The sequence below is a fragment of the Heterocephalus glaber genome, unplaced genomic scaffold (genome assembly GCF_053883595.1).
Source record: "Heterocephalus glaber isolate CG9 unplaced genomic scaffold, H.glaber_assembly_v1.0 deba00000281, whole genome shotgun sequence".
In the NCBI taxonomy this organism is placed as follows: Eukaryota; Metazoa; Chordata; class Mammalia; order Rodentia; family Bathyergidae; genus Heterocephalus; species Heterocephalus glaber.
In genome coordinates this window covers 12,526,240-12,547,707 of record NW_028258139.1, presented here as the reverse complement: position 1 = coordinate 12,547,707, position 21,468 = coordinate 12,526,240, and the positions used below count along the sequence as shown (strand labels likewise).

The 21,468-nt window shown below is 59.2% G+C and overlaps 1 protein-coding gene across 30 annotated transcripts in view; it reads right to left on the bottom strand.

Annotated features, from left to right (window-relative positions):
- The window catches only part of Plec (plectin), a 62,607-nt gene that overhangs the window by 12,339 nt on the left and 28,800 nt on the right, over positions 1–21,468 (bottom strand). For 7 of the 30 annotated variants that reach the window (XM_013069272.3, XM_013069270.3, XM_004837769.4 and 4 more), the window contains 28 exons: positions 11,570–11,631; positions 11,390–11,404; positions 11,157–11,246; positions 10,718–10,753; positions 10,130–10,207; positions 9,959–10,051; positions 8,693–8,859; positions 8,020–8,135; positions 7,839–7,945; positions 7,647–7,766; positions 7,481–7,576; positions 7,105–7,232; positions 6,755–6,848; positions 5,925–6,079; positions 5,533–5,842; positions 5,373–5,450; positions 5,138–5,299; positions 4,801–4,905; positions 4,545–4,640; positions 4,172–4,297; positions 3,180–3,332; positions 2,939–3,093; positions 2,730–2,856; positions 2,451–2,634; positions 2,218–2,375; positions 1,939–2,117; positions 487–625; positions 43–399 (listed from right to left, as the gene is read on the bottom strand). In XM_013069272.3, coding sequence (XP_012924726.1) covers positions 43–399; positions 487–625; positions 1,939–2,117; positions 2,218–2,375; positions 2,451–2,634; positions 2,730–2,856; positions 2,939–3,093; positions 3,180–3,332; positions 4,172–4,297; positions 4,545–4,640; positions 4,801–4,905; positions 5,138–5,299; positions 5,373–5,450; positions 5,533–5,842; positions 5,925–6,079; positions 6,755–6,848; positions 7,105–7,232; positions 7,481–7,576; positions 7,647–7,766; positions 7,839–7,945; positions 8,020–8,135; positions 8,693–8,859; positions 9,959–10,051; positions 10,130–10,207; positions 10,718–10,753; positions 11,157–11,246; positions 11,390–11,404; positions 11,570–11,631 — 3,686 coding nt within the window. Of the gene's footprint in view, positions 1–42; positions 400–486; positions 626–1,938; positions 2,118–2,217; positions 2,376–2,450; positions 2,635–2,729; positions 2,857–2,938; positions 3,094–3,179; positions 3,333–4,171; positions 4,298–4,544; positions 4,641–4,800; positions 4,906–5,137; positions 5,300–5,372; positions 5,451–5,532; positions 5,843–5,924; positions 6,080–6,754; positions 6,849–7,104; positions 7,233–7,480; positions 7,577–7,646; positions 7,767–7,838; positions 7,946–8,019; positions 8,136–8,692; positions 8,860–9,958; positions 10,052–10,129; positions 10,208–10,717; positions 10,754–11,156; positions 11,247–11,389; positions 11,405–11,569; positions 11,632–12,297; positions 12,580–15,141; positions 15,348–16,700; positions 16,989–17,543; positions 17,782–19,261; positions 19,287–21,468 lie in introns of those variants that run through there. The other 23 variants (XM_087183502.1, XM_087183541.1, XM_004837777.3 and 20 more) reach the window with 16 other exon arrangements.

Genomic DNA, 21,468 nt, shown 5'->3' with positions numbered 1-21,468 from the left:
TACACAGCACCCCCAACACCACCTACTCCAATCCAGGCCCACCTTTTCCTGCTGCAGTTGCTCCCGCACGGCCCGGCTATTGGCCATGGGCACAGCCTGGATCTGCTCCTGACGGCACCTGGCATCCTGTAGCCAGGCATTCAGCGGGTCTGTACTCTCACGGTAGTAGCGCAACTGGCGGCCCAGCTGCTCAAGTTCCCGCTGGCGCACATCAGTCTGGGCTAGCACAGCCTGCCAGCGCTCCAGCAGCTGAGTGACCCGCTCACGCCAGCGCTCCACCTCCACGTCCCGCTCCCCATGCCGCTGCTGCAGCCGCTCTCCCACTTCCTGTGCCCCTCGAAGTTCATCCTTCAAGGCGTCGAACACGGGCTGCTGTGCCTCTGCCTGGGCCCGCAGCTTCTGTTGGGCAGAGGAGGGACCAGTGCTGTCCAGCCAGGGCTCCTGCTGTATCCTCCCCCCGGTGAGGCACAAACCCTATCACTGTACCTTTAGTGAGGCCTTTGTGGACTCAAGCTCTGGGAGGGTGGCAGGCACAGCCTGGACTTCCTTGAGCTGCTCCTCATGGGCCCTCAGCATGTCCTCAGCCCCCTGAGTGCTTCGGATCACCAGGCTGATGGTCTTGAGCCTGAGAAAAAGCAGGGCTCAGAGCCTAGGCACAGGTGGGCTCTAGCAGCAAGTCTTGGGGAATGGCACTAGAGGCCAGGTAGGCCCTGGGTGCCTCCTGCCAAGTTCAGACTTCTGTGGCCATCAGCTTCAGAGAGAAGAAAAGATATCTGGGTGGTTGGGGGACCTCTCAGTGCAGGGACACTTAATCTCCAGTAGAAAGATCAGAAAGGAGGATGCTCCAGGCAAGAACAGCAGACTCTAAGGTCCTGGGGCAGATGTTGTCACCCAGGAAAGATGGGCTGAGGGGTCCTAGGAGGGAGCAGCACCATGGCACTGACTGATATTTTTCTCATCACAAATGATGGCATTTGTGAATAAAGGGTGGACAAAGGGTTGACATACTGTTAGCAGTAAAGAAAGAAATAAATACAAGAAATAAAGGCTAAGAGTCAGGACAGAAAAGGCAGGGATAGAGACAGACTTCTCACTGTACTTCTGAAAATTAATCCACATGACTATACTAGTTTTCATGCTTCTACATGAAAATAATCAAAATATACACAAAGGGTAGAAGAGACCTCCAGCTGGGCATGGAAGTGGGCCAGGAGGGGAGGCAGAAAGGGCCAGTCTCTGGAAGGAACCCTGCATGTCACCAAGAGCTCTGGGGTGAAGGGAAGAGTCTGGTGGGAGGAGGGCTGGTGAAGAGCCTCTTACCAACCCACCCCTGTACTGTCTCACCCACTCCCTCCACCCTGAACTGCTCTTCTCAGGTCTTCATCTCTATTCTCCACCAAGATGACCCTTCTCAAAGTCCCTGGTGCCCTCCATTTGGCAGACCTTTCCCTCCTCTCAACCTACAGTCTTGAGTTACTGTATTCTGGCAGTCCTCTGCTCCTGACCTCTAGGCTGCACCTTCATCCTGTCCTGTATTTGCATTCCCTTCTGTCCACAGTTTGGACCACCCTCTGCTCCAACCCCGTTCTCTCCCCATATTCCCCATTGGGCCAGCTGCCTGCTGACACTCCCAAATCCTCACTCCCAGTGTTCCCAGTTCAGTGACTAGCACCCATCCCCCCAGGCTCCTCTCTCCCCCTCACACCCTCATTCTATCATCCTAAGCTCCGTGGGCTCCAACTTCAAACACATCAGGATCAGAAACCTGCTTGTCACTTTCACAGCCACCACTCTGGTCCAAGCCCAGTCTCCTGGCCAGAGCACTCAACAGCCCCCAATTTGTCCCATGTCCCATCTTTCCTCTGCTCAGCATACCCAATGTCACAGCCCTCACCACAGCCTGACCCACGCCTGCTATCCACCACCCAGGGCACTCACTTCTCCAGGTAGATGGCAGAGAGACTTCGGACCTGTTCCAGCTTGCCAAGAGTCAGCTCCAGCTCCGAGCGCAGAATAGGGACACCAGATGATGGCTCAGGTAGGGCCAGGACCTTCTCAGCTTCAGCGGAAAGCCGGGCAACCCCCTTGCCCAATCCGTCTATCTCAGCCTGTGCTTTCTGAGGCAAGACCAAGTAGGGGCACAGTGACCACCACAGCCAATACAGAGAAGCCCTGAAGGCTAGACTGGGGGGATATGGGGATGAGAATAGCGCCTGCCTGCTGCTCGGCGATACGCTGGGCACACTCCTTCAAGGGTTCCTTGTCTAGTGGAAGCCGCAGCCGATGCACAGTGCGCGTCTCACAGGCCTCTAGCTGCAGCCGGATGTCCTTGAGCTCCGAGATGCAGCGCTGGCATCGAGACTCCTCCTGCTCACCTAGGGGCACATCCCTGTCACTCAGCTGCCATTGGCTGTCAGCCTAACTGCCCACTGGCCCTGCCCACTGCATACCCTGCTCCAGGTTCTGTAGTAGCTGCTGGTAGTGGTGGCTGCAAGAGCTGTACTCTCGCTCTGCTGCCAGCCGGTCCTCAGGCCCAAAGCCACCGGCATCCTGGCTGTCCCGCAGGAAGGCTTGATAGTGTAGCTCCAAGCTGCGCAGAGCTTGGCGCTGCTCCTCCGGCTTCAGTGTACGGAACTAAAGGGGCATGCACAGCTGAGTACAGGCGAGCTGGCTGGATTCCCTCACCCCTCCCCCTCCCCCACAGAGCCCACGGCCAGAGGCAGGCATACCGTGACAAGGGACCAGGAGCGGATGAGCTGCACATCTCGGCTGAGGCTCTGCCATGCCAGAAGGCTCTTCATGTCCACGTGCAGCTGGTGCCACAGGGCAACCAGAGCCTGGTGCTGGGCCTCCAGCCTGGCAGCAAATCAACTGTCAGGGATATCTTGGGCTGACCCCACTGTCCATGCCTCTACATGTAGGCCCCCAGGCCACCCACCTGGTGATGGCCTCCAGGGCTTCCTGGTTGGGCGGGGGCACGAGGAAGCACACAGAGGGCACAGCGGCCTCACTGCCAGAGCTGCTGAGCACTTTCCAGTGGGATGGCTGCGCAGGGCCCACCAGCTGGCACTGGTCACCCTTATGCATGGTCACCTGGGACAGTGAGAGTTGGTGACAATGTGGCCTGCCCATACCCCCACCTGGCAACCTCCTTTTTAGGCCCACATAGCCCAGCTCACCTCCACTTGCTTGTAGTCACACACAGCCAGCAGGGGCACATGCCCCCGCACAGGGTAGCCTGGGTTACGGGGTTTCAGCTGCACAATGGCCTTAGCCCTCTTGGCCAGACCAGAGAGGTGCCCCTTGTATTCATTCAGCTGCTCCTTTTCATCCTATGGCAAGAGGCAGTTAAGGGTAGACACAGTCAGCATCCAGATACAGGCAGCATGCACCCCAGCAACCCCAGAACTGAAATGGCCGAGTCTGTGGATTCTTCCTGATGCTGGGGGTGGGGGCACTGGAGGCAGAAAGCATGGCCAGGACAGGGCCTAGGACTTATCCCCCAAGCAGATCCCACTGTACCTCTTCCCAACCCAGACTGGGTGTCCCACCCCAGGCCACCCACTATGTTCTCCAGAGGAGGGGGAACAGCCTAGCTATATTCTGAACCCTGCAATAGTCTCACCCCTGCTTCCTCACCTTCTGGCTGTAAAAGGTCAGCTCTTCCTCCTGTCCAGCCCCTCTGTGAGAACCAGGCCTCACCAAGGACTGTCTAAGGCTGTGGGCCAGAGTCCTTGCTGGGGGGTGATCTATACCTCTTGGCCTCTCCCAGGCAGACACTGTGGATGAGGCACTGGCCTTTGCAGACCACAAAGCCAGCTCCTCCCTCCATCACTTCTCATCCAGACCACTGACCCTCCTGGGGACACCTCCACCCTGCACCATGGCTGTGGAGATCATACTCAGCCCTCCACAGCCCTACAGACTGTACTTGCTCCAGACATTGGGCCAGAAAGCCAGTGTCCACCTACAATCAAACATGTGAGACACCAGCTGATTCAGGCCTACATTCACAGAGGCTCCGGGGGTGAGGCTCACACAGCTTCAGCCAACCACTGAGTCAGCCTCTCAGTTCATCGCACTCCCAGGATGCCCCCAGGCCCTGTATCCCCCAACACAGCCCCTACTCTAGCCCAGCCTGTCCCTGTGCTCCTGCCCAAATCCGCCTCACCTGGGCATCTTGTAGCAGGTCCTCAAGTCGGGTGATGGTGATGGAGCGGTCACAGCTGTATTTCCTACGCAGCGTCTCCTGCAGCTTCTGCAGCTGCTCCTCAGCCTCCCGTACATCTGAGAAGAACTGAGGTGGGGGGAAGGATTACGGTGAACTGCTCCGGTCCAGGCCAAAGGGATGAGGCCTGGGCCAAGGGGTGGCAAGAGGACTGGGGAGGAGTCTGACCCCAACTCGGTGGGACAGAGTGCAGGAAGCATCTGGCTTTTCCTGGGCAGTCATAGGAGGGTTAGGGGCCAAGCATCAGCCTACAGTTAGGGGGGTCCTACTAGGATCTGTGGCTGAGCCCCAGGGAAGAGGAGACATCAGTTCTCACCTGGAAGTAGGCAGTGTTCTCCTTCAGGTGCGCCTCGATGCAGCAACACAGCTGCAGCATCCAGCTCCACTGGGTCTGCAGGGCAGCCTGGAAGGACTGCAGAACAGACTGTCCTCAGGCCCCTCCTACAATCTGGGGCCCAGGGTGGTTCCCACAGTCCCTCCCCGCATACCAGGCCTAGGATGGTCACCCCCAGGCCTTCCCCGACACAGGAGCCCATAGTATCCCCTCCCCAGTGTTGTACTCCTCCCCTCACCTCCACCGTGGGCCGGGCAGGGTGGTCCTCCCGCAGCAGCCGGTCCCCAGTGTTCTGTATCTCTTTGATTTTCTTTTCCTTCAGCTCCAGCTCACGCATGAGGGCCTGATGCAGGGCCACAGAGTCTCAGAACAGGGTCAGGCTAGGCTGGCATCTGCAGTCTCCCAGCAAATACAACCCAAGTACAGTGCTAGTCTCTGTGGAGTCTAGAGCTGGACCTCACTGGCCACCCGAATGGCTCTCAACAGTGGGGGACAATGAGGGTATGAGCCAGGTACAGAGGAAAGAGGTGAGGATGGGGCTTGCAGGATAGTTCTGGGGGGCCAAGGAGCCTCACCGAGTAGCTCTCCTTCTTGGCAACCATGTTGGTGTTGCGGTCACTCCAGTCGAAGCCCACCTCCTCCTCTTCCTTCTCATTCAGCCACATCAGCTCCTTGGTAGCAGCTGCCACAAAGCCGTGCAGGCTCTCCAGGGAACGGAGCCGGGCCTTGGAGGAATTCTGCAGGCAGGGAATGTGTCAGCAGGCTGCTGCCACCCACCTCCCCCAGCCCCAGATGGCCCCTTCCACTCACCAGCAGCTTGGCATACTGTAGGTCCAGGCGACCCAGGCAGTCTCGGTAGGCACCCCGGGTGGCAGGGGACAGCTGGCCCTATAGAGCACCAAGAGGGGTGAGGTCCGAAGGCATGGTACCTGGCCTACCACCCACTGCCCAACCCAGAGGTGCTGCCCACCTCGTCACTCCGTGCCCGCTCAATCTTGGCCCGGAATTCCTCAATGGACTGATGCAGGCCTCGGTGGCTGCCCAGCTGCGCCTCCACACTGGGCAAGTCCACACCCCATTCAGCACTGTCTACCCGGCGCTGGTTCTCCTCCACCCAGGCCAGCAGATCCTGCAGGTAGCGCAGGGTGGAATCTTCCAGTTCCGGGCGCCTCTGTGTGCTCTGCAGGGTTACCTGGGTCACAGGGGCAGCCACACCCGCCTTCAGCCGGAGGTTATACTCTGTGCGAATGGCCACCAGACGCTCGTGCAGACGGTATACCCTGGGCAGCAGAGAATCGGGAGGTCAGCTGGGCCCAGGTTTACCACCCAGGGGCAACCAGGGGAGGGCACATCAGTCCCCACCTGCGGTACATCTGCTCTCCCTGCGGGTGCCGCCCATCTTTGAGGGTTTGTACATCATTGAATAGCAGCCGGATCATGCCATCAGCCTTGTCCAAGTCCCGTTCCACCTCCCCTGCCCGCTGTGGTGTCTTGCCTGAAGCCAGCAGCCGGACATCCTGCAAGGTGTTGCCTGTGATGCAGAGCCTGGCTGGCCCTCCTCCTGGACCACACAGCACCCTGGCCCCCTTCTCCAGCCTGCTGCCTCGGGACCTTGTCCTTTTCTGCCCCTCTTGCCAACCCCACATATCATTCTGACATGTGGACAAGCCTCGGCAAGCCTGCACAGCCTAGCTCGAAGAGTCAGGACCCAGTCAAAGGAATCCCAAGAGGCCAAGGATGGAGACCCTTTATGACCTTTCCGCAGGATCCTGCACCTCATTCCCCATCATCCATCCCTGTAATGTAGCCCCTTGACAAGACTCTGCTCAGGTCCCACAGGCACTCAACTAGCAGTAGGGATGGGGGCTGCCCTCAACAGCAAACTGCTGTGAGGTAGAGGTCAGCCTGCAAGAAGGTAGGGCAGCTTGGTATCCTGCCTGGTGCCCAGAAGCCAGCTCTGCCCAGAGCAAGAGATCGGAGTTGGCAGAATATCACAAGGGAGGACCTGGTCCTAGTTTCCCTACCCTAGTGCCCCACCCTGCCCACAGAGCCAGGCAGGCCGTAAGTAGTCTGGCCACAGGGCAGAACACTCGGGCTCCTCCCACCTCCCTCCTACCTCAGTCCCACCCCTCCCTCCTCCCCTTGCCCCTCCCTTCCTCACCCTCCCTCCTCCCTTTGCCCCTCCCCCTCACCGACTGTAGCAGGGTGTCGGCCTGATTCAGCTGCTCTTCACACAACCCAGCCTCCATCTGTAACTTGCTCACAATGCGCTGAAGACACTCGAGCCTGCAACCCAGAGTACCCCTGAAACTTGTGGTGCGGGGTACAGGGGCCCAGCTACACTCTGGCCAGTGAGCAGCTCCCCTCAGCTCCAACCTCCCTGCCTGCCTGGGGCCCAATGTCTTGCTGGCCTGGGGCGAGAGAGCTTGGGTTCCCCAGCCTGAGGGAGGGGGGGATTTCCTCCCGAAGCAGTGACTCACCCTTGGGTGGCTCCCCTGCAACCACAGGGCCCCACCCACTGCCAATTCCCCACACCACTCACCTCTCAAACTCGCTCCGAAGTTGCTTTTCCCGCTCCAGGATGGCCACATGCAGCTTGCCCCACTCCTTCTCCACATCCAGGGGGTGGTAGCCGGGGGGCACCTTGAGCTGACCTGCTTGCACTGCACCCTAGCAGCAGGGACAGAACTCAGCCCCAAGCTATAGACAGTGGGCATGCCGGGGCCTCAGGCCCCCCGCCCACCTAACCTAGAACATCCCTGGTCCCAAAAGCTCAAAAGGCAGGGTTTCCAGGCACTGGGGAGATAGGATGCCCAACTTTTTCTCTGTAGGAGATACCTCACCCACCTCCCTAAGGGACACCCCACTCACCTCCCTAAGGGACACACCACTCACATCCCTAAGGGATACTCACTCACCTCCAGGGACTGGTAGATCCCTTTGGACCGGTTCTTGTCGGCCTCCTTGGCTGGAAGCTCTGTCTCCTTAAACTTCAGGAACTGACACCACAGGATCTGTGGGGATAGGGGTGTCAGGAGCTATGTCAGGATGGGCAGAAGACCCTGGCCATGAGGGCAGGCCTACCTCTATCTCTTCAAAGCTGGAGGGGAATTTTCGCTCCTCGAAGGCAGTGGTGTGGTGCCGGATCCACTGTAGTAGCAGCAGAACCAGCTCCCGGTACTCCTGCCAGCGGAGCTGCAGCTCCTGTGGGCACACAAGCAGTTAGGGGCCAAATGGGGCTGACTTGCCTCCCACTGTCCCTGGGCCACTACTCACATTGGCCCTCACCCCATCCTGTGCACCAGGCACACGAGGCATGGCATCGTAAAGAGATGAGACGTAGGTAATGATGGACTTTTCATCAGGCTGTGGGACGTCGACATCTGCAGGGAAGGGCAGGGTCAGAGGGGCCTGTGCAGCCATAGAGGTGAAAGGAGGAAAGTCCAGTAGCTCGTACCCTCAGGGTCCAGGAGCCGAGTCACGCCCAGGTCGCGCTCTGCCACAGAGAAGGCCTGGTCCAGGTTCTCCAGGTTGGTCTGGCGATACACTTTACTCATGTCAATGAGCATAGGTCTGTGGACAAATGGCCAAGTGAGGCAGGCTGGATGGGGGTAGTGAGGCCCACTCATAGACTAGTACAAGACAAACTCTTCCACATAACCTGGTAAACATGGAGCCATGACCCCACATCTGTTCCTCTAGTACTCCCAATCCTATCCACATGGACAGACTTGAAAGGACCCTGCTGTCCCCACTCCCCAAGAGCCCAGGGGGGCCTGCAGTGGGCACAGGCTTGTTGCCCTGAGCAAAGGGTACAATCAGCCTGGGCTCCCTGCAGCCTGCCCACCTGCCAAGCCCTTCTGAGATATCTTTGTGAGCAGAATCTGCACCATACCCCACCCCAAGGGCCATAAGGACCTGGAGGCTCTTCTGAAGATCCAGGAGCAAAAGGGTAGGGCCCTGCTCCCTGGCACCACCCAGAGGTGGCTGGCTGGCACTCATTCCCCCGGGCACCAAGTTCCTGTCAGTAGAAGACATCCCTCCTGCCACCCTCTTGGCCCTGACTTGTTTGAAGATGCCCCAGATGGGGTGCCTCCAATTCAGTCCCCTCTGCCTCTCAGGGCACGTACTTGTGTCGGTGGATGATGGCATTGAAGAGGCGGCCGTCACGCCAGCTGGAGGTGAAGTTGTCACAGCGCAGGCCCTGGTAGCCCTCTACCATACGCTGGGACCACAGCAGCAGCTTCTCTTTGGCCGTCATGTCCTCCGACTGCCCACTCACCTGGATGTCTGAGATCTACCCCACATAGGGTAAGAGGCAGAAGCTCAGTCCTGGCCACCTACCTGCCCAGCTGTCCACCCCTACCAGGTACCCATGGCCACCTGAATGAGGGTAAGGTGGCTCAGCACCCAGCACAGGGTCACCAGGCCCCAGCTGAAGCAGCTCCCATGTCAGGGAGCCACTGGGAGTCACCACTATCTCAGTGCCACAAACCCAGGCCACTCCAGACAGCAGCTGCCACAGAGTAAGTCAGAATCCTCAACTCCTACTACTATCATATGACGGGGTGACCCCAGCCTGGGCTCCCCTAGTGCACCCTGCACTCCCAGTGGTGGGCACAAAGTATCCGGTGGGCAGTGGGCATAAGAACTGAGACCCTCAAAGCTGGCCCAAAACCCCTAGGCCTAGAAAAGGCTGCTGTAATGGGGAAATAAGAAACAAAATGCATTATATAAAGGTACAGTTCCCAATGAGAAATGTAATTGTGTTGTATACCTACAATGTACCAATAAAAGAATTTAATACAAAAAAAAAAGATATTAAAAAAAAAAAAAAGAAAAGGCTGCTATGTTAAGGGTAGGGTAGGTCAAGAACCTCTCTGGTTGCAAGCAGGAGTGGGGGTGTCTCTGGGTGGTGAGCATAGCAGGTGCGCCCGGCACTTCATCCATCTCAGGCCTGGGTCCGCTATAAGCACACCCTTCAGCGTGTCCCTAGGTGTCTGTCTGAGGGCCTGCCGGCTGTGTGACTCAGCTGCCATGCCAGCTTGGCTCTCCTGCCCAGATCTCAGATTTGTGGCTTCCTGTGTGGCCAGCACAGGCAACGGGTGAGTCATCCAGAACAGCCCCTGCAGCTCCAGAAGCTTCCCCTAGGATAGCCAGCAAGGCATAATTCCTCCAACGAGGCTCTGTGGGCCCTACCCAGCTGGGGCCAGAGAGCATGGGATAAGCAAGTGTTGGAGAGCCCTGGGACCTTGGGCCACAGACCCAGCATAGGGCTACGGCTGGCAAGAAAGCTCTCAGGTACCACCGTTCCAAGAATGCCACCTCCAGGCCACACACAGCCAGAAAGTGGGCCGGCTCGCCACCCCAGCAACCCCTGGGGGCAGCTACTCTACCTGGAAGTGCAAGATGATGGTCCAGATCAGGCCAAGCGTCAGCTTGGGGTTGCCGTCAGCGATATCATCATTCCTGATATTCACCAGCTTCACCTATTGGCAAGTGGCTCTAAGTCACAGGCCACAGGGCAGCATCTCAGAGAGGGGGGTTGGGGTCTGGGAGAGCCTTACCTGGCGGTGCCGGAGGTAGTCCAGGGCAATCTGGACATTCTGCAGCTTGTGGAAGCGCATCCTCCCCTTCTCCCGGGGCTGAGACGAGGCATGGCATGGTCAGTGTGCATACAGCAGCTGCTGCTCACAGGCCCCACCCCTCAGTACCCTCCAAAGCAGCTGCAGCAACTGAACCAAGGGTCTTCCCCAATGGGACAGTAGCCCTTCCTACATCCCAGGTTCACCCACTGCAGCTAGAACAGAGAGGTCACTAGCCTAGGGGACAGGCCCAGCAGGGCTTTGGGAAGCCAGTGACCCAGGCTGTGGGAAAGAAGGGGGTAGAGAGGAAACAGTAGCCAGGAAGCTGTGAGTGGAGGACAATGGCACTGGAGGGGATCCTTCTACCTAGCAATGATGGCCACTGCAGCTTCTGGTGGGTCCCAGCCCCAGGCAGAGCAGCAGGCAGGACCACAGACAGCTTGATGCACAACCATCCGCCCACCCCAGAGCCAGATGTGGGTTGGGCTGGACTGGCCACCAGCCCCAGTGAGCTAGGCTCCACATCTCAGGGAGCCCATGTGCCGCCACTCACCAGGCACAACCACTCACCAGGCGCAAGCTCCTGATTATGTCCCGCTCCCTCGGCTGCCCAACCAGAGCAGGGCAAAGGGTAAAGGGCAGAGATCAAGATTCAGAGTCCAAGCAGCAGAGAAACCAAAGCAGAGCAGAGCATGAGGTTAATGTGTTAAGGTTCCAATGCAGAGGACAGCAAGGCCCAGGGTGGCCTGTGGCAAGAGCGTCATGGCCACCTCCAGGCCAGGCCCTCCATGTGATACAGAAACCTTGGACCAAAAGGTGCAGTGGGGTGTGGGGGGCACAGTGCACAAGCCCAGGGTGCTTCCAGGGAGAAGGCAGGAAGGGCTGAGCTAGACATAAATGGGTAGTCAGGAAACAGGGCCAGGGAGGGGAGACAAGCAGGGTGTCAGGGAGACACAGGCAGGGGTGAGCGTGTGTGTGTGTGTGTGTGTGTGTGTGTGCGCGCACATACCAAGCTGTCCCCAGAGAGAACCTCCAGCAGGGAGATGAGGTTGTGGCCATCTCGGAGGTCTTCATACAGGTCACTGATATGCCTCTGGGCCTGTGGGAAAATGGGGCTAGGGTGAACACCGATCCTCCACAGCCACCAACAGCTGGGGAAAGGCAGAGCAAAGTGCTAGGCACGTCCCCAGAAAGAAAAAGGAAAGGGCACAGAATATGCCCCTGTCCCATACAGGTACCTACCTCTGCCCTCCAGTGCTACAGCAGAGCCAGGAGATCAGAAGGAAGAGGAGCAAAAGGAGCAAGCGTGGGAGAAGACAGAAAATAACAGGTTTCAGAGATGAAAGGGGAGCACAGCAGTGTGAAGACATGGGGTGGGGGGGCACAGGCTGGGGTCACCCCCCACAAGCAGCCACCACCAACCTTGATGAGGTGTTTGTTGACCCACTTGGTGAAGGTTTTCTTCTGGACACGGTCCCGCTCATCTGGAAGAGAAAAGGTCGGTTTACCTGGGGGTTGAGAGAAGGTCAGGGAGGCCCTAGAGGTGACCACCATGAAGACAAAGAGGCCTGGCCAGACAACCCTACCTGAAAATGAGTAGAAGCAACCCCAGCTTCAGGGCCCTTCCAGATCACAGTGACCTAAGCGCCATCCCCTACCAGCTCGCAGTCAGTCTGGCCAAGACTGCAGAGACCAAGCACCCAGACCCAGCCAGCTGTGGCCCAGGCAGGGTATTAGGCCCCTGCTCGGCCCCCACATTGTCTCCCAAGGAGATGGGAGGGTCCAGAGCTGCAGCACCCAGAGTCCATGGTGCATAAGTCACACAAGTCAAGGCCTGCCCCACCCCACATGCTTCCTCCCAGGCTGAGCAGAGGAACTGCAGGGCCAGGCCAGCCAAGTGCTACAAGGGGAGCTATATCCTGACACGGCAGTGGGTTCTCCCCAGGTCCCAGACTCCTGCTGCCCTGGCCCCACACTCAAGGCTCAGAGACCAATCTAGACTGGCTCCTCATTACAATCTGTCCCCCAAACCCAGACCCCTCAGTCTGGGCCTCCACCCCACCAAATGCCAAGGCTTCCTGCTACAGGAAGCAGCTGGCCCTTCCTGCCACAGAGACCCACCCTGCCCAGCAGGGGTGCCTGCTTGCTACCTTTTTTCCCCTCGGAGGCCCTAAGCACCGCCAGATAGAGATTGTCCTCTGAGTTGGTTCTCTTGCCACCTAGGCTCTCAGGCTCTGGCACACGGAGTCGGTGCTGAGACATGGTGCTGTCCCCACCCCTTCGTCACTCGGTCCCTCTGCCCTCAGGCGCTGTGCTCTGGGCACCTCTGAGTGGCACACAAGCTGCTGACGGCTGGGGCTGCACTGGAAACTCGCACGGCACAGGTTCAGCTCTGAGCTGCAGTCGCAAAGGACACTCCCTGCCAGCTATACACCCCAGCAAGGCCGACCCACCTCTGAGCCCCACCCTCCTTTGCCCGGCCCCCCAAGGGGGAGTGTCCCATCGAGCTGGAGGAAGGCAGCCCCTCCCCCATGGTCACACCCTGGGCCCACCAGAAACAGGAAACCAGGCTTTCCTCAGTCACTCTACCCACAGCAGTAGGACCAGGGGGTTCAGGGGAGGACCTGGCACTGGCACCAATCTACAGACAGCAGAGGAACACATGCCATCCTCAAGACCACCCAGGACTCCTCATCATACAGGGAGGGGAGAGGGGACCCCCCCAATCACACAGAGGAATGCCTGAGTGTGGCTGGAGGCCAGCACTGATGCCACACCTCTTTTCAAAGAACACTCCAGCTATCCCTTCAGCCAACCCACCTCCCTGCCAGGCCTGACTCCAGAAGGAACCCCCAATCTGTAGGATGGGGAGGAGGGGACCAGTTATCCTAAGCCATATCTCAGAACAGCACAACGAAGTGACCAGGCCCTATCCCTCAGCCCCCACCCCTGCTGGGCTTCTTCAGCCCCTACTCCAGGGCCAGCCTGGCCCCCTAGAATCACCTAGGGGCTGGGCAAACCTAGCCCAAGTCCAGGCCAGGCAGAGCACACCTCTGGCAAAAGCAGCACATAGCTGAGCAGTGACTCATCTGAGCAGGACCGCCCAGCCCGAGCTGCAGGGCACCTCCCCAAGGAGGAGTGCTGAGGCAAAGGGGAGCACCCAAGGGGGCACAGCCAGTGAGTCAGAGCTGGGGAGGGGACCTTGGCACTATGATTCACTAGAAAAGGAAGTGGAACCTGGGAACAGGCTGGGTAGGGGGCATTTTGCAGATAGGTGGGGCTCTGAGTAGCAGCTGTTCAGCTTGTAAAGATAGAGGATCTGGACAAAGGGCACAAGAGTCCTGGAAAACAGGCTTGCTTGCTCAGGGTCTCTGGCTCCTTCAGGTCAGTGAATGAAGCCACCCATGGCCAGCCTCTGGGACTGCATAGCCGGCCCGACTGCCATAGGAAAAATGCACCACCCTACCACAAGAATTTTCCAGGCCATGCTTCTGGCTTGATTTGATCCAGCTGTGCACTGCTGAAAAAACACGCCGCCCCCCCCCCTTTCCACAGTGCCTCCAGGCCTCTCTGTTCCAGGAAAAACTCACACCACCCCCACCTCCGACCCCTCTAGCCAGGAGAGGGCACCAAAACTCCACAAGGAGGGGATGTTTGAGCCAGCAGAGGGGGGTTAACGGCCCACTCCAAACTGAAGGGCCCAATCAGTTCCAAGGACCCTGCCAAGTGTCTTACACTGCCTCCCATTTCTGAGGGTACCCCTCAGCTCCAGTAGGACACCCTCCTCCTCTGGTCACAGTCTGGCTCAGCAGCCCCTAGGATCCTATCAAACAGCAACTCCTCACTCTCCAGAGGCCCTCCAAAATCCCAAATCTGACCCCTCACTGATCAGTACTCAAGAGTACATATGCCTGAACGAATGTGCCTTGCCAGTGTTCCACACCTCCCTGCCCCAGGAGTGGGCCACCTGCCTTTCCACCTCAGGAAGCCCACTCTATGGAGAAGCTGCAGAACACAGCAACAGGAGTAGACTGTCATTTTGCCAAGGGGCACAGACATCACAGATTCCTGGGAGTGGGCCAGGCAGTGGCCAAAGAGAACCCAGGAAGCAGCTGAACCTGGGGAAGCCATACATGAGCAGCTCCCGGTGTCCAGCTCAGCCCCTTCTCCAGCCTTCTCTGTGCCACCAACAGGCTTCCAAGAAGGCTCCACCAGGTATAGGAGTTAGGACTCATGGCAGGATACTCCAACCCCCAAGCCACCTTCGGTACCACAAATTCCAGAAGTCACTGGGCCTCTGGGAGCCTCCTACCTCCTTCCTTGGAGCACCTTCCAACCAGACTTCAAACCCCCTCTTCCTCTCTCTACCAGTCCTGTCCTCCCTGGCACTTGGCTATGCATACCCTTCCCCCCACCATATCACACCAAGGGGCAACTCCTCCCAGCCTAGCAGGGTCCCCATTTAGCCCCAACGTGGCCATGCCCCTTCTTCAAACGCTGCTGCACACCTCCATAGGCTCTCCCGTCTGGCCCACCCCAGGACACCTTCCTACCCACCTGTCTGACCCCTGCCCTACGCAAGGCAGCTGACCCTGTGCACCAACCCAGACCCAGGGTAGGAGCTGCCCCCCCTTCTACAGATGAAGAAACAGGTTAGGTTAGCCAGTAAGGTGCTGGGAAGGAAACTTCAAGACTGGGAGGGAGCCCCGAGGGGCAAGAGAGTCTTCGGAGATCCTGAAGTCCCTCCCCCGGCGCCTCTCCGCCCCCACCCCCCTCCACGCCTACCCGTCCAGGCAGCCAGCGCCTGGCGCCGGGAAACCCCGGGAGAGCACCGCCCCCGCCCACCTCCCATCCCCCTTCTCCAGAGCCAACCCTCTCTTTTCCTCCCCAGGTGTTTCCAGAGTTCAGACGGGAGGCTGCACCTGAGTCAGGCCCCAGCCCTATCCCGGCCCCTGCAGATAAAAGCCAGAGGCCCCTTGAGCCCGGGCACCCACCGATACAGCACAGCTGCTCGAAAAGGAAGCCCCGCCGCGCGCGCTCGCAGCCCGCGTCAAGCCAGCACGGCCGCTGCAAGACGGCCTCCCTCTGCGAGGGGAAGGCGCCACCCGCAGCCATGGATCAGTCTCGGATCCCCGATTCAGCCCACGCCGGAGGCTGGTTCGGTTTTCCAGTCCTCCCCCGCCCGCCAGCTCCGAGGCCCAAGAACCTGCCCCCAAAGGCGCCCCGCTCCGCCCCTGGCCGGGAAGCCGCGCCCCACCCCGTGGGGTTGGTAGTGCACCCCGCCCACGCCCAGCGGTCCGGGTTTTGATCTGCCCCACCCGCAAGCGAGAGACTGGACTGGGAACTCCCCTGGGGGACCCAGGTTCATCCCCGCTCGGAAAACTCCCCTAGACTGACGTCTTTGGTCTGGGGCGCTCACAGCCAGGTGAGTAGTAGGTGCAGGAGGCCCCAGAAGGGGGAATATGTGCGGAGGCAGCGGACGGTGGCAGGCAAGGACAGAACCGAGGTGTCTAAGCCACGTCTGGTACTCCAGGGCAGCAAGCGAACCAGAAGAGGGACCAAGGGGTAAACCCCCTCCCCACTTGGGGACAGGCAAGAAAAGTGGGCCAGGGAGGGAGAGGTGGCATGTGGTCCCTAACCAAAAACCTCCGAGAAGAAGCAGCCTTCGGCCTAAGCACTACGTTAATGTCCCTGCCTGCAGCTGAGTCACCGGCTCCGGGGAGCTCCTGGGCCATCCTGGGAAGCCCCGTCCGGTCTCAGCCTCAATCCTGGAGAGACTGCCTTGGAAGCTGAGACCCATTTAGCCCGCTAGGAGGCAGCCCCACCACACCCCTGCAAGAGGAGTCCTGGCCTGAGGCGCGCGCCCCATTAAGACAGTCCCTCTAGCCAGAAACACTGGGGCCTCTAGGCTCCATTCACTTTGGCCCCGCCCTGTCCTGTGCTGGGCCTAGCCGCCTCGGGACCGTAGCCCAAGAACTGGTGACTTTGAGCAGGGGAGGGCAGGGCAGGGCAGGGCACCGCCTGCCTGCCCGCCCTGTGGCCGGTCGTGGGTACTGGCGGAGGGCACTCAGGCACCTGCCTCACCTCACAGCTCCACCCTATGCTGTGGGTGGAGAGTCCTGGGCAGGCCCGCCCCCACCCCAGGTCAGCCTGTTCACCTGCCACTGCAGTTCCTGTTCTCATTGTCCCGGTTGTGGCAGCTGGGGAGGGACCTTCCTGGAGTAGGCAGACGCTTCTAAACCCCATGCCTGCAACTCGGAGCTCAGCCCCAGCCTCTCCACCCACCTACCCATGACCAGCCCCAGGCTGATGACAGCCACGGAGCCCCACCACAGATACCACCCTGAAAGTGAGCAGGGTCTTCGATGCAGGTCAAGGGGGGTGGGGGGCAATTTCACTAAAAACTGCGTGTGCAGTTCAGGGACAAGAAGAGGAGGGCTTGGGGAAGATGAGGGGCGGGAGGAAGGCGGACCCTCCGCCCCTGCCCCGCCCCCAGTCCTCTGGTACAAGCCCTGGCCGATGACAGTGCCGTGGCTGAAGCAAGGGTGCTTACCTTGCTTGTCCTGCACCCGTTGACGCCCCCTGCGCCAATGCCACACGGCAGCCAGGGTGATGATGTGGCCCACAACCACTAGGGAGGGAAATAGGCTGCCCGACGGCTCCATGGCTGCCACACAGAGCAAGCAGAGCCTGCCTGTGTGTGCCAGGAGCCGTCGTGGAGGGCAAGCGAGGGGGTGTCCCAGGGACGGGACACCCTGCCTTCAGCGACCGCCCTACTGCACTACCCACACTGTCTGTCAGCAGCCGCCCGGGACAACGTCCTGTCCGCTGCACCAATTCCTCCAGCCCAGCCTCCCCCACCCTCCTCCCTCCCACACGCTCCACACAGCCGGCTCAGCTGTCCCTGCGCAGAGCTGGCAGAGCTGTCGAAGCTCAAGGTTAGCTGGAACCTTAACCCCTGCCTACCCACAGCCACACCCGCCAGGAGGAGGGGCCTACAGCAGCACGGGCCAGGCTTCGGCCCCCCCAGCACAGCCTGGGGGATCCACACTGGTGTTCCCCAAGGAAAGCCCACCCAGTTGCTCGCCACCACGAGGAGGGCCCAAGCCCCCACTGTATGTCCAAGGGTCCCCTCTGGGGACAGCCTCCAGCCGCCCACGGTGGACAGATGCCAGTGCCGCAGCCCTTACTGCCCCAACCACCCTCAAAGACATGTGGACTCCTCACAAGCCACAGACCCATGTGGGCCCTGGACAGGATCTGAGGAGAGGCCAGGAAAAGACTGAAAAGCAGGCTGTGTCCAGGGGAGGGCTGAGCCTCCTGCCTCAGCTCCAGGTGCTGCAGGCCCCCTGTCCCACTGGGCTCTTGCAATACTTTAAAGGGTTGCCCCACCTACCAGGCACGATCTTCATTAGGGACAGCGACAGGAGCCCACGGGGTAGACCTGGACGGGGCGAGGGGTATGGGGAGGGTCACAGGCCCCTCAGAGGCAGTAAGCCTGGTGGCAGCGGCAGCAAGGTGGGAGGAGGGCAGGCTGTATGTGCGGCTGTCAGCTGCGGTCTGTGGGGGAGGGGATGATGGGCAGGGGGCCCAGGGGATATAAATATCCAAGGAGGGCAAGCAAGGCCCGTCACTAGTCCAGACTTAGAACATGACGTTTGGAGTGAGGGCACCCCGGCCTGGGCTCGCTGCAGTCCTGCCTGGCTGGGCTTCTGGTTGGGCGTCACCACTGAAACGCACACCCCTACTCCAACCCCAGTGATGCTATAATAAGGAGCCACCTGGCATTGGGATCCACCTTGGAAAGGCTCAAGAGGGTTCAGGCTTATGTCCCCTAGTAGGGAGTATAGTCCATGCCCTGCCCACCTTCTGAGGTGCTTGCTCTTGGGAGCTACCACATGGCCTGGGGGTGCCACTCCCTTCTCCCAGGGAGCCCTATGCAAGTCACTCAACACAACACCTGGCCACAGGGTGGACAGGACAGTCTCCCCAAGGTCACAATGCTGGAAAGAAACCCTGGAAGCCCCTAGTTGGGGCCTAGTCCTCATGAGTGTGCACCTGCCCCACAGCATTGGGTGTCACTTCCCTAACCAGGACACCCCAGCAGCCACTGTCTGTGAAAGGCAGAGGTTGGAGGTCCCACCCTAAAGCAGACTCACACCACACCTGCTGTATCCGGCACTGGCTCAATCTCAGTAAACCCAGGGAAACAGGATGTGTGTACACATGTGTCTGTGAGGGGACACACAGTCCTGTCCCTCCTCCTCCCAAGAGCCTGGGAGCTCTGGGCCTGACCTTTCAGGCCCTGGTAGACAGACCTCATTTTGTAGCACTTCCTGTCAAGCACATTCTACAAAGTAAGTCCTGTAGCATGAATGCATTGTGCAAATGAGGAAACAGGCACAGAAATGGTAAGGAGCTAGCCCACAGTCCTACAAGGCCACGATTCTCTGATGTACTCAGCCTCAGTCTTCAGCAAAGCACTACAATCAATCTCAGCCCCTAACTGGAGGGGAGAAGAGAGGGTCAGGCCCATCCACCCTCTCCAGCCCCACACTTCAGAAACTCATTTCTGAGGGGAACTGGCCTACAGTGGCTGGCTCTGGATAGCCAAGGGTTGAGCTACTTCAGGCAGCCTGAAGCATCAGGGATACAGGCTGCCCCAAGACAGGTCAGAAAGAGTCTAACTCCTGGCCAAGCCCAAGGCAGCAGCTGGCTAGCAGGGGTAGGGGAGTGAGGCAGGCACAGTCCTGGGCCTTCTCAGCCTGCCCCCTGCAGGAGCTCAGAGCCTCAAAGGAGTGTGTCCCCACAGCCTGAGCGAGGATATGTCACCCCAAGAAGGTTGTAGGTAGCCCATGTGCCACCTACCAAGGTCTGGGATGGGATACCCCATCCCATATCCTACATCCCCTGGGGCAGCTCTGAGGGGGCCCATACCTATCCCTGCATTCCAGGTTCCAATGCCTGAAGTCAAGGGGACTGGAGGTAGGGGGTATAGTCCCCTCAAGGCCTCCTGCAGGCTGCCAGGGAGAGAACAGCCCCATCTGGAAGCCTTGGTCCCTTCCCACTTCCTTTCTTATGCAGCCACAGCCCCCCACTGTTGCTGTACCCTACCTTGGCCCAGCTGGATCAGCTCCTCCATGCTGTACCTATCCATGGCTGCCTGCTGGCCAGGACAGACTACTCCCAGAACCCGCAGAGAGGAAGCCAAGGCAGGATGGAGGGAAGGGGTGGGAAACAGAGGGAGGGCTCACTCATGCCCTGGTCTCCCCACCCAGCTCTGGGAGTAGTGGCTCCTCCTCACAGCCACCCCTCAGTCAGCCAGCAGGGCCTAGCTGAAGCCCAGCAGACCAGCAGGTCAAACCAGCCCAGATGGCTGGATCCAGGGGAACAGGGAACAGGCCCTGGGTCCCCAGCCCATTGGTCTTCCCTACAGAGCCTTCCCCACCCAGCCCACCCCACAGCCCTCCATTCCCTCCACAGGCTCTGCCAGCCTGGCCCTGCCACCCCACCCACCCACATTCCAGTCGTCCATGTGCCCAGCCCATTCCAGGAGGCCACGTGGAAGAACAGCCCGGCACTTCTCCATCCACTGGTGACACTCACATTCTCTCAGCCCCTAAAGCCAGCAGGCCCTTCCTCTACCCAAGTCTCCAACTACCAGCTCAGTCCCAGGCACTGTGGTCTCCAGCTTAGGCAAATGAGACACATCATAAAGGCCCACACCTCTCCCACCCAGCTATGCAGAACCCAGGAAATACAAACCTAACCTCACCACAGGATGGGTAAAAACCTGCCAGAGAGCTTCAGATTTCTCTCAAATAAACAAGATGACTCATGTTCGAAATTAGTGATCATCCCCAAACCTGCCTAGAGCTACAGCCCACCCCAAGGAGATGCCATGAAGCTGTAAAAACTGCAAGGGACCTCCAAGTCCCCTCCACTCATCCCCTCTACATGGGGAGTCAGGATGCACAGGCATATGTCTGTGTGAACAGGGGAGAAGTAATGTCCATTTGTCAGACACTACAGGATGTCCCCTCAAGAGTGCACAGGGTGCCTCTTCCCCATATGCTGTGGGTGCAAGCTGAATTCTGAGCCAAGCGAAGCATGATTGTTTGGGGTATAAATGAAAGTCACATACAAAGTACTCCAGCAGTTTTCCACCAGAGGACACCCCCAGGCCAAGCCCTCACATCCTCACCCCTGCCGCAGGCCCTCTCTGAGGGGCAGCACAGCTCTCGCCAGGGTTGCCCTCCTTGCCCTCAAGGTCCTCCTTGATTGCTTCTGAAGCCACCTCCTTCCCACATTGTCCTCACCCAGTTCAGCCCAAGTATCTGGGGACTGCCTGAGGCACGGGCTCAGTTTGAGTCTGAGCATGCGTGAGGTAGACATCCTCATATTGGGTATGTCTGCTGTCTGGAGGCTCCTGGGGGTGGGGTGAGGGGGTCATTACACAGACCAGCAGACACTAGGGCACAAGAAGCAGTAGGGGCCTGGGGCTGGGTACAGCAGCCACTCCCAGCTTGCCCTGCCAAGTCAGTGGCTCCCTGCCCAGGGCTGGCTAGGGCAGCCCACCCGACTATAGCCATTCAGATGATCACAATCTGACCTGGCCCATCTGCAACACACTGGAGGGGCCATGCTATGCAGAAGGACAGGGTCTCCGTGGCCCATGACTTGTTCACTTTTGAAACTCTGAGAAGCCAACACTTTTAGGTACCATCAGAACCATTTTGGCCTATTTATGGAGCTATTATTTCCTGGCCACCAACATGGGCCTGGGGTTACAGCCCTGGCCTCAAACCACACCCAGAACCCAGGGCCTCATGCTCAAGCCCTGCAGGGTCAAGGGGAGGGAGGGGGCCTGCTGGGCGGCCCTGACTCAGCCTGAAGCTGGAGCTCATTTCCTGTTGGAAACTCTGAGCTGCCACCAGCGGCTGTGGCTGGGAAGGGAAGACTGAGTCACTTCCATCAGTGATGGGGGTGCCCTCCACTCTGCCCACTCAGGCCACACCCAGAACCACCTCCTGGCCACACTACTAAATGCCTGCCCAGCTGGCCCCGCCTAGACACAGACCAGGAAGGAAAGCAAGAAAAGGAGGGGAGAGCTCCCTCTCATTCACCACACCCTTAATCTGAAGATGGACAGGGCAGTTTCACTCAAGCAGCTCAGGGTGGACAGGGGTGCCAGGTGAGGAGAAGGACCTATGGGTGGGGACCAGAGCCCAGCCAAGAGCTCTTCAATTCACACCTCCTCCTATTTACAGGGATGCTGGAAACTTGCCCAAGACCATGGGGAGAGGCAGGAGGCTACCTTC